Consider the following 16,056-nt stretch of genomic DNA (forward strand, 5'->3'; position numbering starts at 1 on the left):
TTTCAAACCTGTTTTAATTCCACCCTGACACCGCCCACCGCCCCCCCCCCAACCCCGTGTTTCCGTGTTTTCCATCTCTCCCATTTCCCCAGGCCTCCCTCAGCCTTCTCTATGTACACGCCCTTTGTCGCTTAAACAACATAAGCCCCATCTTTAATTAGGGGCAAGCGGCATGTGTGGGGCCAGCGGGATGAGCATCAGGCTCATGCGGCCGACTTGAGGCCCGGGCCATTTTAACTCCCGAGCCTCATTTAAATACACCAGTGCCAACTCCCGCCCAATCCCAGTGCCAATGATGTGAGGCCAGTGGGCGCGCGCAGCAGGGGGTCACTGTTGGGTATCCGTGGGAGCAGCCCCCAACAATAAAGTAAATGGATCGGGATGAGGGGGTGGAGGGGAAGCCCATGGCAGGGAGGCAGGCCCAAGCTTTCCTTGTGGGGCCCTGAGGATGTTCTGTATGTTCGCCTTACTGTGAAACAGTAACAACTTCCATTTATGTAGCCCATTTATGTCGGAAAACGTCCCAAGATGCTTCGCAGGATAATCAGACACAACTTGACACCGAGGCAAAGAAGGAGACATTAGGAGGGAGGACTAAAAGTACTGTCCCATTCAGCTGGACAACACAGGAGAGGAGTTGGAGGAGGATGGCATAGTTGACCGTGTCAATAGCTGCAGAAAGGTTGAGAAGGATGAACATAGGAATATAAGAACTAGGAGCAGGAGTAGGCCTTACGGCCCCTCGAGCCTGCACTGCCATTCAATAACATCATGGCTGATCTTCGATCTCAACTCCACTTTCCTGCCTGATCCCCATAATCTCTTGATTCCCTTAGAGTCCAAAAAGGAGAGAGGGATAATGCGTCGTGGTCACAGTCACAGAGGATGTCATTTGTGACTTTGATAAGGGCCATGTCAGTGCTGTGGCTGGGGCAGAAAGCTAATTGGAGAGTTTCAAACATGGAGTTGCGGGAAAGGTGGGCACGGATTTGAGAGGCGATAACATGTTAATGGACTTCGGAGAGGAAAGGGAGGATGGAGATGGGGTGGTAGTTTGCAAGGACATAGGGGTCAAGGGTAGAAATAAAGCAGCTTAACAATTGGTATCAGGCCTTGTCTCACCGACGGTTAGTTTGGTATTTATTTGCAAGTCTTTTTCTATCTTGGTTTTTATCCGTATATTTTGCCAGCTTGGGAGCAAATGTGTTGCTGTTAAACAAAATGGGCGGTGTATTTGGATGTTTTCCAGCTTTAATCACTTTGTGATTTCTACATTAGCTAACTATACTTATATTTGGCAGACTTGTGCTATCTTCAAAACCTAAGAGATTAGAACTGTTATTTGCAAGCTTCATTTGTGCTGCTTAAATAAGAGTAACAACATGTTTTTATATAAAATAAAAACAGAAAATGCTGGAAAAACTCAGCATGTCAGGCAGCACCTGTGGAGAGAGAAACAGATTTAATGTTTCAGATCAATGACCTTTCATCAGAATCCACATTAAAAGCTTTGTTTATTTTTAGCAATTTTTTTTTACAATTCCAGTACACATTTGAGGATGACGATGGCTCTACTGTAACGTTGGCTTGGGTCGGAGATGGAACTGGGGTAAGTCAGTATTTTGATTATACCTTTTAGACTAGTGGATGTGTCACAGTATTTCTGAGCTTTCCTTACAACGAACGTTTTATCATTTGTATAGTCAGTGGTTCAATAATAAGTTCTAGGGCAACTTGCATTTAGTGTTCACTTGAAGAGCTAACCAAAAGCTGTCTTCTTGAAGTAGTTTGAACCCTATACTTAGACTGTTAGGGCGGATTCCATGATCCCATTCTTCCAGTAGGGAAGCTGCATTCTCGGGGAGTGCAGGCCGGACATGGGGCTAACACAATGTGGCTCTGACCTACAATCTCTGCGAGTGCAGCTATTTGCCGGGAGCACGGAATTGCAGAATCAACCCTGCTGAGCATTAAAGGCCAGTTGTGCAACGTCGACCATCTATATTTACTGCTACGTTACTGAAGTCAGAACATTCTGATCCGCTGCTTGCCAGCTCACTGCCAGTAAATGAAGCCATCCAATGGGAACCTGCTTGAAATGATTCCAGTTTAGTGCTATAACAAATAGTTCTCGTCCACTTCACCTATGCAACTGTACTACGGTTTACAGCGCTCTGCCAGAAAATAAGAATGAAAGGAAAAGCACATTGTTAATATATTCCACATAACCTGTATCGTCCGCTTCAATACATCTATGTATTAAACTGTATTTCTTGGAAGTAAGCTCATGTCTACCACAGAGGGACACCCAATTGCTTAGAAAACTACAGTGAAAAAACTCAGCAAAACTTTCCAATGTAGAAAATGTATCAGTAGCTTAACATGTATGGCAATATTGGAGAGGGCTATCACTGGAGAAACACAGCTCCAGTCTTACAGTGCCCTAAAGTCTTTAACTGGACGGAGAAAAATGCTTGCGGGAAGTTTGCAATCTTCTGAGCAAGGGAAAAAGCATTCTATATCTGGTAAGTGATATATCACTTTCCCACCTTAATATTATCATAGCAGTTTTAATTCAGTCCTCGATTATTGCAACATAAGTAACATTTAGCAAAATCTTGTAAGTATCAGGCACAATCTTCTGTATCTATAATTACATGCTCTGATTGTAGTAAATAAATTATATGTTGATTCACTGTTTTCCGTAGCATTCTTATTGTAAAAACAGCTGCAGTTCACAGATAGGCCAAAGTAAATGAATATTCATTCAGATATCTGCAGGTGACTCATCTACACCTGTGTCCTTGGAGTCACCCCAAGTGCCCATCACCATCTCCAAGGAGAAGGGTAAAGATTGATAAAGACAACAATGAGTTGCCTGCCTGGCGTGAAGACACCAGAACCCTCGAAGACAATGGCTCTAGGCTCCAACTTGTACATTGTGCTATCAAGCCCTGGGGACACTACTTGCCTGTGGCAGAATCTCCACACAAGTCAACTGTGGATAGTGATTTACAAGCCAGCAAGTGTGTCACCATAGACATGGGACACATCAACCATATTGGATAGCTGATCACCTTTCAGCATCCACCACCACTCACTTAAATGAAGAAGAGATTGCTCAGATATATCAGGTTATTTGAGTGTCAACAAAACTGTGCGGTCTGGTGTCACCAAACAGCATTGTGTTATGGCGGTGTTCCGTGACATGCTGTTTGGTTGCTCCATAGATAACTTATTAACTGCACTGATAAGAAACAAGTAATTCTCCCCACGGTAAATCTGTGGTGAAGTCTTTCCCAGTTCCCTCGGATGCCCTAAAGCCAGTTTAGACCACTTCAGTTTTTAAATTTACATCAACGACTGAACTCAGGTACCCAAAGCAAATTGGTCAAATTTGCAGGTGATGCTAAACTGGGGTGAGGATGGGGGTGTGCAGTGGATTTGGAGGACGCAGCTCAGAAATTACAGAATGAGTTGTGCAAAATATGTAAGTGGGCAGAACAATGGGCGATGAAATTTAATACAGACAGATGTAAAGTACTGCATATAGGGAGGAAAAATGGGCAACACATATATTCTGTGAAAGGTGTTAAACAGCTAGAGGTGGAGTTGAAAAAACCCCAGAGTCTTCGTAAACTAGGCACTCAACGTATCCAACCAATGTCGAGCAGCAATCAACAAAGCCAATAGAATGTTGAACTATCTAGGCCAAAACTGTAGAATACAAGTCAGAGGAAGTCATGATCAAACTGTATAGCTCTCTGGTCAGATGACAAATTGAGTAAAGGGTCCAGTTGTGGTCATCGAGACACAAGTGAAACTTTCAGGTGTTGGTAGCAGTGCGGGAAGAGCCACAAGGATAATCCTTAGTCTTGGAGGTATGGTATATAAAGAAAGACTGGGGAAACTTGCGGGGGGGGGGGGAATTGGATAGGGCCTATTATTGGGCAGGGGTAACGCGATTCACTATTATCTCACACCCAATGGTTAGCATGCGCTAACTCCTATACCGAGATGGTGTCCGGTGCACGTCATGCTGGAAACGTGTGTGCACAGCCAAGACGCCATCTTGGATGTTGGAGAGGCCGTGTGGTGCCGAAACAAGGGGCGCCTGGCGGTCCAATTTAATGCCCTTGGACTTTTCAACGTAGAGAGAAGGTGGCTGATAGGTAGTCTTATAGAAATATGTAAGATTTAAATAAAGGGCACATGATTGTGTGATCTAGCTATTTGACTAGATATACAATCACACCTGTGACATACGTCGGTAAAATGACTGATTGATTATAGTGTGAGAACCATCAGCAATCTCGAGGATTTATCAAATAGACTCACTGCTTGTTTTTCTCGACAAAATTTTGAAAGTAGAATGGAGAAATTTAATTCAGATTTTTATCCGTAAGTTCTATTAAAGGTGGGTCATGTGGAGAAAAACACCAGTGCAGAATTGATGGGCCAAAGGGCCAGGCTTCTGTGCTGTAAAACTCTCATCCCATGGTGTGTACAACAGTATTTGGAAATTAGCACTGATTTTTGTCTAGCAAATTATCATGTTGATAGCCATAAAATGATAATTAAATTCAGGTAATTCCTATATGACATTTGATGCAAAACTTTGGAGCATTCTTTTTATCCTAGAAGTGACGGTCACAAGGAAGTTACAAAACCTTTCCTCACAAGTGGAATAAACAGTGATACCAAGAACTTAAGAAAACTTACAAATTTAGAAAGGACTGTATGCAGCTGACTTAATACTGTTCAGAATCAGAATGCAGCTTTTATCACTCTACTGAAGTGTTTGACCTTCCTATTCAGAAATTCCCAAAGTGACAATTTAGGCAAAACTACTTGAGCTTTTTGATGTGGTGGTTGAAATGCTTTTTGAAAAAGAGGCTGCTGAACTATTTCATTGTAAGGAATGAAAAGTAAACAAGTGGTACCAATGCAGAGAATATATAGTTGAGCGCACTCAGTTCATGCCACAAGTGAAGAGTCGTCTTAACTAACTCGCAAACCACAAGCAAGAAATTTACAGCTACTGAATTCAATGCCCTGCTGGCCTGTATGAACTTTATACCAACCAACATATTAGTAGTTGCCAAATCCATTTGTAATATAAACAGAGCAATTTGGCAACAGTGAGGCCAGGCTCAATTACTGATGCATAACGTTTAAGGAGGCATGAGAGTTTGAAAGGTACAACGAGTACACACCTCTCTTGCATGTGTAGTTAGTTCGCTGCCACAATGACAGGACACCAACTGTGCTACCGATTAGTAGGATCTGAATTATTGATGTTGAGCTCATGATCTTGATCGAGCAGCCACAGAGGTTTAAAGTAGAAGTAGAGAGCTTCACGGTAGGAGAAATCGGGGGCGGAGCCAACCCAAGGATCTCTGCAGCAGGCCACAATGGGCTGTGTCAGAACATGATTGGCAGAGGCTTGGGAGCAGGCGACTTGCTGCCTCTTCATCCAAGAAATGGTGCACAAGTTTTTCTGCTTGTGGTGGGTGAGGAAACATTTTTCGTGTGTGTGCCACTTGTGAATGAAAACCAAGTGACACTCCAAGTGGGTGCTATGCCCTGTATGAATTACCAAGTGGTTAATTTTGAAGAATCATTTCATGATTTAAGAATACAGGTACTAAACAAGTGCTGAGCAATTCCTTCAGCAATGGTTTTATTTTTTGCCTCTTCACTGAACTGTTTTGTCTTTCCAGGGTAAGATGCTCTGATTAACATAAAATAAATACTGCTTTTCTAGGAAGTCAGTTCACTTCACTTTTTTTTTCCTCCCTCCCAATGAACAAAATATAAACCAAATTGGGGAAGCCATAGGATAATTTGTGCAACATTCAGCACATAAATAACACTAGAGAAATGCAGTGTTTTTTGATTTTAAAAAAAACAAGATGGCCTACAGCATATTCATTAGCGAGATTTGTCCTTTTTATGTTTGTGTGCATACCTCTACACACCCTTTAGCTAAGGGAGCGGGGCAGCTAAAGTTACAGACTTTCTGCAAATCATAGCTCTCTGATCGGTTCAAGTGGAACCAGTTTGTAACTGTCGCCCTGTGATGTGGAATGACCAGCTCTGCTAGTTTTTACCACCTTCAAGAGGAAATACTAGTTCTGCTACTGATAACTCCCATGGGAGAAATTAATTCTGTCTTTGTCTGTGCCTGACTGTCATATCCACTCATCCGACATTGAAATATGTTATCCTACACATTCCATCTCCTCCCTGTGTCTTCACAGTGTTGAAGTTAAGATTCATCGTGCAATCTTCAATATTAAGTCCCTTTTTCCTAGAACCTCAGAACTGTGGTGCTACAGATGCAGAGGGGGACTTTTTTTTTTGGTCAGGTAGAGATCTGATGCACTATGGTGTAAAATTTAACTTCAGGGGCGCAAAACGGGCGGTAGCGGATTGACGGCCTGTTACACACTGCCTGATTTCCCTTTCCATTTTACTCCCTTTATGTTTTAGCCTCTGAATCATGTGACTGAGAAACCTACATAGATAGAACTTCTCTTTGTAAAATACACAGTGCTTAGGGATAAATCCCACTTGACTACGCGTAGAGAGCCAAGGCTTAGGGAACCCCAACTGTGCACAAGGGTTACTACTGGATTTTACCCAGATAAAGCTGTGGAGTGTAGAGCACTCAGAAGCTTCCTGCTAATTCTTCAGGTAGGACCACCATATCTGTTAGAGGAGGATTAACAGGAGCCGAATAGAACTCCAGCCCCCAATGACAGGCTTACCCCTCCAGATTCCATTGCTGCATCAGATCGGCTGGTCAATCATTAGCAGTGACCTGAAATGCTGCCAGCCTGCCTGGTCTGGGTATCGGATTAACAAATCTGTCACAGGGTTGACACAGTTCCAAATTTCCATCTCCAGGCCTGTTTCTGGGAGCCATTTTGACCACAAAGAGAACACCCCCTTATCTACTCCATCCCCCTCCATGGCAAATAGTTACCAGTGGGTAATTGGACAATTTGGACATGGGGTCAAGGAGTGAACCACAGATGCAGACAGAAGAAGAGAGTGAGTGGGGCCGATTGTAGTTATGGTGGATTTTAATTACCCGCTCTTGCTGGCAGGAGCCCTGAGCCATTTAGAGGCCCTGGCCTCATTTCCATTCCACTGGTAATGTGCAGGTGCCCCGTTGCAGCACGCTAGTTCTGGGAGGGTGGGAAATCAGCCAGCTCCCAAACTACTGAGCCATAGAAGTTTACAGCACAGAAGGAGGCCATTCAGCCCATTGCGTCTGTGCAGTTCCTTGCTGGAGAATCCAAAATTAATTCCACTGCCTTGCTGTCTCCTCATAGGCCTGTCTTGTCCCCTGCTTCATTGGGGAAGAGGCGAGTGGCAGGAAACAGTCACGAACTGCAACTTTCTAAACAACATGCCATATAAAAGGTGGTGGAGGCACTGGGAACCTTGGGCTATATTACAGATTCACTTCTTGAAAGACTGCCATGTAAAAAGACATAAAAGTCCCTTCGATAGTTTTATAAATCGAGTCCTCATTTTGATTAGCTTGCTTCAAGGAAATGAGCACCTGCTTCTTTAATAACTCTCACTATTATTTTTTTGTGGCAGTTCATAAAACCTTTTTAACAAACAGTTCTCTCAGTATTATGGTTATTATGGTTAACTTTCTGGCAGTGAGTGCAGCACACACACACACATATATACAGAGCTTGGCAAGAGATAGAATATGCTTGCTGCACTTTTTTTTCCCATTTTTAATAGACTTAAATAGATTGATTACTTGTTTTTTAGCATTTTCCAACCATGATGCAATTTAGCACTAAAATTGATACGTACCTCAATTTTTCAGATCATTCTTGCTTTGACTACTTTCAACTTGCCATTTGCTTGGCTATTTGGTGGAACTTCACGACTGTACAGAAGGTAAGAGTGTGCAACTGATGTCCTTGTATCCTGAAGTTCTAGTATAGAGCACCACGTGGTGAATTCAGTCACATGGGGGGTAATTTAAACCACCCAGGATGGGCGGGAGGAGAGTTAAAAATAAAAAAAATCGGAAACCCGCTGCTGGTTTTAATGGAGGAGGGTTTGGAGGCGGGCGACTAATCTGTTCTCCGGAGGCGGGTCCGTCCTTAAAATATTTTAAAGATGCTGCCTCGAATTTAACCCGCGTTTCCAATTTAACTCCTGGGGGATGGGTTTTCTGGGCCTCTGGAAACCTGGCAGCCGAAGGGAAGCAAGAACGACTGAATGGAACAGGTAAGCTCTTTTCCTGCACTGCTTGTGGGCCAGGAGGAGCAGGAGCGCTTTTCCCTTACCCACCAAGCTTAGCTGCTTCCATCCCCATGATCGGACCCCCATGATTGGACCCCCGATCTCCACTTCCCGGCATCAGATCCCACCCCCGATCTCCACCTCCCCGCCCGCGATCTTCTCCCCAGTGCCCCCTCTGATGGCCTCCATGATCACTCGCTCGCCTCAATCCCTGGCTGTGGCCTGCTACCGCAGGCCTTCCTGGCGTCTCAATCTGGCTGGCTGCGGGCGGGAAGCTCATTTGAAAAATTTGAAAGACGTCCTGACGTCAAAGTTGTCAGGATTTCCTGGAAACCCGTATTTCTGGGTTTCCCGTCCACAAATCCTCCTCCCTCTGCTCTCTTCCCAACTCTGAGTTATTATCGGGGCCATGGAACAGAATAGGGAACTGACATAAAATCATACCCTTCTGAAAGGAAGTAGAGCAAGAGGTGGGATTTTAAAAAAAATTCATTCTTGGGATATGGGCATCACTAGCAAGGCCGGCATTTATTGCCCATCCCTCGTTGCCCTTGAGAAGGTGGTGATGAGCCGCTGCCTTGAACCGCTGCAGTCCGTGTGGTGAAGGTGCTCCCACAGTGCTGTTAGGAAGGGAGTTATAGGATTTTGATCCAGTGACCGTGAAGGAACAGCGATAAATGTCCAAGTTGGGATGGTGTGTGACTTGGAGGGAAACTTGGAGGTGGTGGCATTCCCATGTGCCTACTGTTCTTGCACTTCTAGGTGGTGGAGGTTGTGGGTTTTTTGATGCTGTTGTTAGGGCCTCAACAGCAACACATTTATTTAGATATGGGCAATATTTTCTATTTATAATAAATGAGTAGTGATTGTGTGCCTATGTAAAGTGGCAGACTCCATTTCTAGAAGCCTGGATCCATGTCATTGTGTAATTGCTGTACAACAGCACGTGTACAGTTAATCTTCAGCTGCAGTAGACCCACTTGTTGCTCAGGTTGGTACCTGAAACAGTTTTAGGCTTCAACCCATGCCTAATATATTGGACAAAATCTTGGAAGGAACAGAAATTTAGAAATGTGTTTCTAAAGAACAAATAATCTGCCTGTGGCTTTAAATGACCAAAAGGCCCGGATTTTCCATTGTGTATGCTGCCTGTTGTTGCAACCTAAATCAGGCAGCAGGTATTAGAAAGTGACTAGAAGACTTGACCCCCCGGGATGCCATCCGCTTTGCTGGCCAGTGCATTTTCTGATGGGCTGCACCAGTGGCAGTGGGTTTAAGCAGGCAGGCATTCCATTTAAGTATTAATTTGGGGGACATGTCCATTCTGCACATCATTTCCCACCATTCTGGCATGCAGGATGTCCAATTTCAATCCTACTCATTTTAAATGGACGTCAAGAGTTGCTCGGTAGTAGCATACATATAGGATGTCATGGAAAGAGCGCAGTAATACAAAGGTAACTCTATTTTACCCATTTCTTAACATTTTTCTTCACTATTTTTTCCCTGCTGGCAGTTAAGCCCTCATGAGCCCCTTGTGCCAGTTGTTCTAAATTATTTATTTTCTGCACCATTGTTAGTACCAATGGGAAGCCTCTGATCTGACATGTTTGGAAGAAGAGAGGACCTATGGAGGGATGCTAGACAGGTTAAGCTGCACCAGCAATGCTCTGTGCCCAGCTGCTGATACCTGCACATCTCACTTTGGTGAATGTTGGTGGAGGCTGCTATTGCCATGGGAAACAGCACCACTAAGATATGTGAATCCCTGAATAACCATAATGTTGGATCGTTCTCGGAAGCACCCCAATCACAGTATGTCATGCTCTCAGTGGCGGTGCATGAAAGAAGGTATGACCGCCAGCCAGCAGAGCCCGATTGTCGCACCTGCCCAGATGCACCCAACCATTGCAGCAGGCACACCTCCCTGGCAGTGACTGTGGGAATTTTCTCCTTCAGGTCTGTGACACCCGCAGCTACCACGCAGCATAGGGCTGACACTTCCAGTTAAAGTAACCATCAACAATAACAATAACAAACAACTTGCATTTATACAGCACCTTTGCCATAGAAAAAACATCCCAAGACGCTTCACAAATGGCTTAATCAAACAAAAATCGATGCCGAGACAAGGAAGGAGATATTGGGAGGGGTGAGCAAAAGCTTAGGCAAAGAGGTGGGTATTAAGAGGGGCCTTAAAGGAGGTGGAGAGGTTTAGGGAGGGAATTCCAGAGTGTGGGGCCTGGACGGCTAGAAACACAGCCGCCATTAGTGGGGCGAAATGAGGGGGGAATGTACAAAAGGCCAGAGTTGGAGGAACGGAGAATTTGGGGCTGTTAGGAGGGGGGTTGTAGGGCTGCAGGAGGTTACAGTTGAGGTTGCAGCCTCAAGCCTGTCTCCATTTTCTTGGAGACATGCTAGAAAGCTGACCCATGTGGACAGTACGGTGGAGTGGCACAGAGGACTGTAAGGCAGCATTTCATGGCAGCCATCAAGTGGAGGGATCAAGGGGAGCAATCACTTGCTTGCAGACTTGTGCCAACAAATTGGGTTTCTTTTAACTTCATTTTGCTCATCGCTTCTTTGTCCCTGCCCCTTCAACTTTGATAAACAATGCTAATGGATTGAGAAGCCTTTAGAGGCTCAGAATTTTTGTCACCCCATTGCCCCCTTCCCTTTAAATGTCACTTGCATCCAATTTTCTGCTCCTACCACTAATGTGCTCCCTACACCTGCTCAGATTTGTCCAGGGATCTATGCTAATGAGTTGACTTTTGGAAGACTGGGTGCAAATAGCACACTTTCCATTTGGAAATGAAAGTCGAAAGGTTTCTATAATGTGCAGGTGATCTGTGCAACCAGTTTACCACCAAAGCAGTGAAGGTGAAAATTACCCACCGATAGACTTACTGAAATGCCAGAATGACTGACTACAGTGTTTTAATAAAATTCAAATATCAATAGTCGTTATAGCCTGCAGTCCAACTAGATACATTTGCAAATAACCATCAGCAGCACAAAATTTAAATATTCATATTCTGCATCACGGTTGGGAAATCTTAATCATGGCTCCTTTGTATCTTAAACCAGTAATCCTAACTATACAATGTGTCAGGTCAGTAACAGGTGTGATAGAACCTTATTACCTCATATAAATTGACTAAGGAATTTATTTTACATATGTGAGATAACAACCTAGCCAAAATTACTTTCTTGTGGCATAATGATGATGGGGCTGGAGGGAGGGAGGGTGGGGAAGGAAATCAAAGAGTTCACTCTCTGCACCAGTGGGCATTACCTGTAACCATAACAACTCCTGCCGAATAACTGCTGCTGAGCTTTCTCAGGTGTGAATATAACAAACACAAACTAATGCTGCACAGAGGGAGAGGGACATATCACATCACCACCAGGTAGCATCAAACGATGCTGATCTTTGTCTCTATTGCCAACAGCTAGGGGTGTGTGAAGACCGTTCTGTGACCGTGTGGCAAGCACTGTGTGTGGTTCTTGCATTATCCTGCTCCCGCCCTCCCACCTAAGATATGCTTATCAAGACCAAGAAGGATGAATCACCCAACCAAATGAGCTGCATGACATGATCAGCATCCCTGAGAGCTTCACCTGTCACTGGGGGGAAATTCAACTTTGGCAAGGGCTCAAAATGGGCCGTAGCAGATGGGCCGCCCAAATACATAGGAACAGGAATAGGCCATTCAGCCCCTCAAGCCTGTTCCACCATTCAGTTAGATCATGGCTGATCAGTATCTTAACTCCATCTACCCGACTTGGTTCCATAACCCTTAATACCTTTACCTAACAAAAATCTATCAATCTCAGTTTTGAAGTTTTCAATTGACCCAGCCTCAACTGCTTTTTGGGGGAGAGCGTTCCAGATTCCCACTACCCTTTGTGTGAAGAAACGCTTTCGGACATCACCCCTGAACAACCTGGCTCTAATTTTAAGGTTACACTCCTTTGTTCTGGAAAATTCCACCAGACAAAGTAGTTTCTCTCTATCCACCCTATTAAATCCTTTAGTCATCTTAAACACCTCATTAGACCATTCCTTAATCATCTATATTCAAGGGAATACAAACCCGGTCAATGTAACCAGTCCTCATAATTTAACCCTTTTAGCCCCAGTATCATTCTGGTGAATCTGCGCTGCACCCCCTCCGAGGCCAATATATTCTTCCTGAGGTGCGGTGCCCAGAACTGAATGCAGTTCTCCAGATGGGGTCTAACCAGAGCTCTATAACTGTAGCATAACTTCCACCCCTTTGTATTCCAGCCTTCTTGATGAAGGCCAACATTCCATTAGCCTTTTAAATTATTATTTGTTCCTGTTTTAATTATTTTTCGTGCCTGCTCATCATTACCTCTTGCCTTTTATATGCGATGGAAAGGAAAATCAGGTGGGCTGTATGACGAGCGGCGGATCTGCCACCTTTTGTTTTGCACCTCTGACAAAGTTGAATTTTAGCCCCACTGTGTTTTTATTTATCCACCACAACAAAAGAAACGTGGGATAGAAATTGATATGCGTTGTGTCTGTTTTCCGGGCGTAAAGCGGGCGCAAAGCATACCAATTTAGCAATGGGACGGCCTGCGCCCAATCTGGACAGGCTTTGGGCCCACTGCTAAATTCGTCAAGCCCATTTTTGTATAGGTATCCCAGGCGGCTGCCTAAAATAAGCGATGGGCCCCTTGACCTAACGCCTGTTGAAGGACCTCTGGTGACAAATTTTCAGCAGGGTAGGCCCAACGTCTAACCCTGCTCAGGAGTCTCTGCGGCCGTCAACTAAAAGTAAGTTATTTTAAATTTATTTTTGTAAAAACTTTCTGCGAAGCCAGGAGGAGCAGGGATGCTCCCCCGACTCCACATTCCTTGCGATCTTCCACAACCTCCAACCCCTGTTGCCCGCTCCAAAAACCCCCCACCGCCCCCGAAACTTGTCCAAAATTGATTTTTCTCGTGGGGCAATCGGCCTGTGGTGATGCAACTGTCGTCGGCAGTTCTCCCCGACTATCTTGATGAGGCCCGAGGACCATTTCCTGGCAGTTCACGTGCGTGCAGCACCGACTCTGGGTCCAAAAACAGACCCTGATGAAATTCTACCCCCTTGTCTCTAAGTAACGCACCATGACAGAAACAACGGAAGCACTAAAATGAATTGAGCTACAACCAAGTTACACACTTATATCCTGTTCAACCATTGTGCCATCAGTGGCGATAAGACAACCCCTAAACATTCTGACTTTCTGCTTCATTGCACTCTACTCAGTGCATGAAAGAAACAACTATAGTTTCTACCTCTACTGCCAAATTGTATGTTTACTTTTAATTTCTAAACAAAATTTCACAAAATTCAAACATGCAGAAGTAGAAGACATCGAAATACCTAGAAGTTACAACACGGAAACAGGCCATTTGGCCCAACCAGTCTGTGTCGGTGGTTACCCTCGATGCAAACAAATAGTTTTAATCACATTCATCCACCCTGTCCTCGTAAACCTTCAGCCCTTTATCTTTCATCCCGCTTTCCATTCTGATCTCAAATGTTGACATAGTTTTTGTCTCATCCACTAATCCCGGAAGTGAACTCCACAGCCTCACCACTCTGTGTGAAGTTTCCCCTGCTCTCAGTTGGAATTGCCTACATTTAATTTTCTATCTATGTTCCTGTCGTTCTGGACTGGAACTCTTCTGTTATGTAACTGATTCACTATAAATATTCAGTCTGCTTCTATCTAACCTGTCCTATCCTTTCATAATTTTAAACACTTAGATCACATCGCCCTGTAATCTGCGTGGTTTCCCGTAGCCTGCAAATTTTTTCCCTTCAAGTATTTATCCAATTCCTTTTTGAAAGCCATGATTGAATCTGCTTCCATCACCCTTTCAGGCAGCGCATTCCAGATCAAAAAAGTTTTTCCTCATGTTGCCTTTAGTTCTTTTGACAATCACCTTAAATCTGTATCCTCTGGTTCTCGACCCTTCTGCCAATGGGAAGAGTTTTTCTTTATTTACTTTATCTAAATCCTTCATGATTTTGAACACCTCTATCAAATCTCCTCTTAACTTTCTCTGCTCGAAGGAGAACAACCCCAGCTTCTCCAGTCTATCCACCTAACCCATCCTTGGAACCATTCTAGTAAACCTTTACTGCACCTTCTTTAAGGCCTTCACATCCTTCCTAAAGTGATGTGCCCAGAATTGGACACAATACTCCAGCTGTGGCCGAACCAGTGTTTTATAAAGGTTAAATATAACTTCCGTGGTTTTGTACTCTATGCCTCTATTTATAAAGCCCAGGATCCCGTATGCTTTTTTAACCGCTTTCTCAACCTGTCCTGTCACCTTCAATGATTTGTGCACATATACCCACAGGTCTCTGTTCCTGCACCCCTTGAGAATTGTACCATTTAGTTTATATTGCCTCTCCTCGTTCTTCCTGCTAAAATGTATCACTTTGCACTTCTCTGCGTTAAATTTCATTTGCCATGTGGCAGCCCATCCCACCAGCCTGTATACATCCTCTTGAAGTCTATTACTATCCTCACTATTTACTACACTTGCAAGTTTTGTGTCATCTGCAAATTTTGAAATTGTGCCCTGTACACCCAAGACGTAGTCATTAATATATATCAAAAAAAGCAGTGGTCCTAGTACCGACCTGTAGGGAGCGCCACTGTATACCTTCCTCCAGTCTGAAAAATACCATTCACCACTACTCTCTGTTTCCTGTCACTTAGTCAATTTCGTATCCACGCTGCTACTGACCCCTTTATTCCACGGGCTTCAATTTTGCTGATAAGCCTATTATGTAGCACTTTATCAATCGCCTTTTGAAAGTCCATATGCATAACATCAACCACATTGCCCTCATCCACCCTCTCTGTTAGTTAAACACAATTTGCCTTTAACAAATCCGTGCTGGCTTTCCTTTATTAATCCACACTTGCCCAAGTGACTATTAATTTTGTCCCGGATTATCGTTTCTTAAAGCTTCCCCACCACTGAGGTTAAACTGACTGGCCTGTAGTTGCCGGGTTTATCCTTACACCCTTTTTTGAACAAGGGTGTAACATTTGCAATTCTCCAGTCCTCTGGCACTATGTCTTTATGGACTAATTTTTCATGCTATAATTTTCAAGCCATCAAAAAACATTAAACACATCAGGTTCTCCATTTTGTTGTTTTCCTTATTTAACTCTCATTTATTCATTTGTATTTACTGTGCCCATATTTTCTCTTTTACTACTCTTTGCTTCAGTTTCTTACTTATGCTTTGTTCTTTTCCCTCCATTATTACTCCTTTGTTTCAGTTTTCTGACCTTCATGTGTGTGCACTTTTTTACCTCATGCTTTACATCTTTCCATCCGTTAAACATTTAGAAGAATGGAGTTTGATAAACTAATCCCAATTCAATGCAGCCTCATCTTGCCTCTCTTGGCGGGGTGGGGTATGAGAATAATTATTGCTGTCCCTTCTGTTTCTGGCTATAGAGTTGGGCAAAGGGGCAATCTTTTAATTGTAACTTGTTTAATGAAGATATAAATAATTGCTGTCCTTTGAATTACAGTGAGGATTATGGGAAAACATTTGCTGATGTCTCAAAGCTCCTCAAGAACTATTACATACGGAAAGAATTTGGAATTAATGTAGGACCGGAGCATTCCAAGAAGGTGAGATTTTCAAAAAGTTGAAGCAAGCTATTTCCTTTCTCGACAAAAACCATGAAACCCCTACGCAACTATTAATAATG

General features: G+C 43.7%; 1 protein-coding gene across 1 annotated transcript in view; it reads left to right on the forward strand.

The window, feature by feature from the left end:
• The window catches only part of LOC137334834 (sortilin-like), a 116,686-nt gene that overhangs the window by 39,483 nt on the left and 61,147 nt on the right, over window positions 1–16,056 (forward strand). Inside the window, exons 2-4 of the mRNA XM_067999852.1 lie at window positions 1,547–1,609; window positions 7,859–7,932; window positions 15,874–15,976. Coding sequence (XP_067855953.1) covers window positions 1,547–1,609; window positions 7,859–7,932; window positions 15,874–15,976 — 240 coding nt within the window. The remainder of the gene's footprint in view (window positions 1–1,546; window positions 1,610–7,858; window positions 7,933–15,873; window positions 15,977–16,056) is intronic.

This window comes from Heptranchias perlo, chromosome 18 (genome assembly GCF_035084215.1).
Source record: "Heptranchias perlo isolate sHepPer1 chromosome 18, sHepPer1.hap1, whole genome shotgun sequence".
NCBI classification, from domain to species: Eukaryota; Metazoa; Chordata; class Chondrichthyes; order Hexanchiformes; family Hexanchidae; genus Heptranchias; species Heptranchias perlo.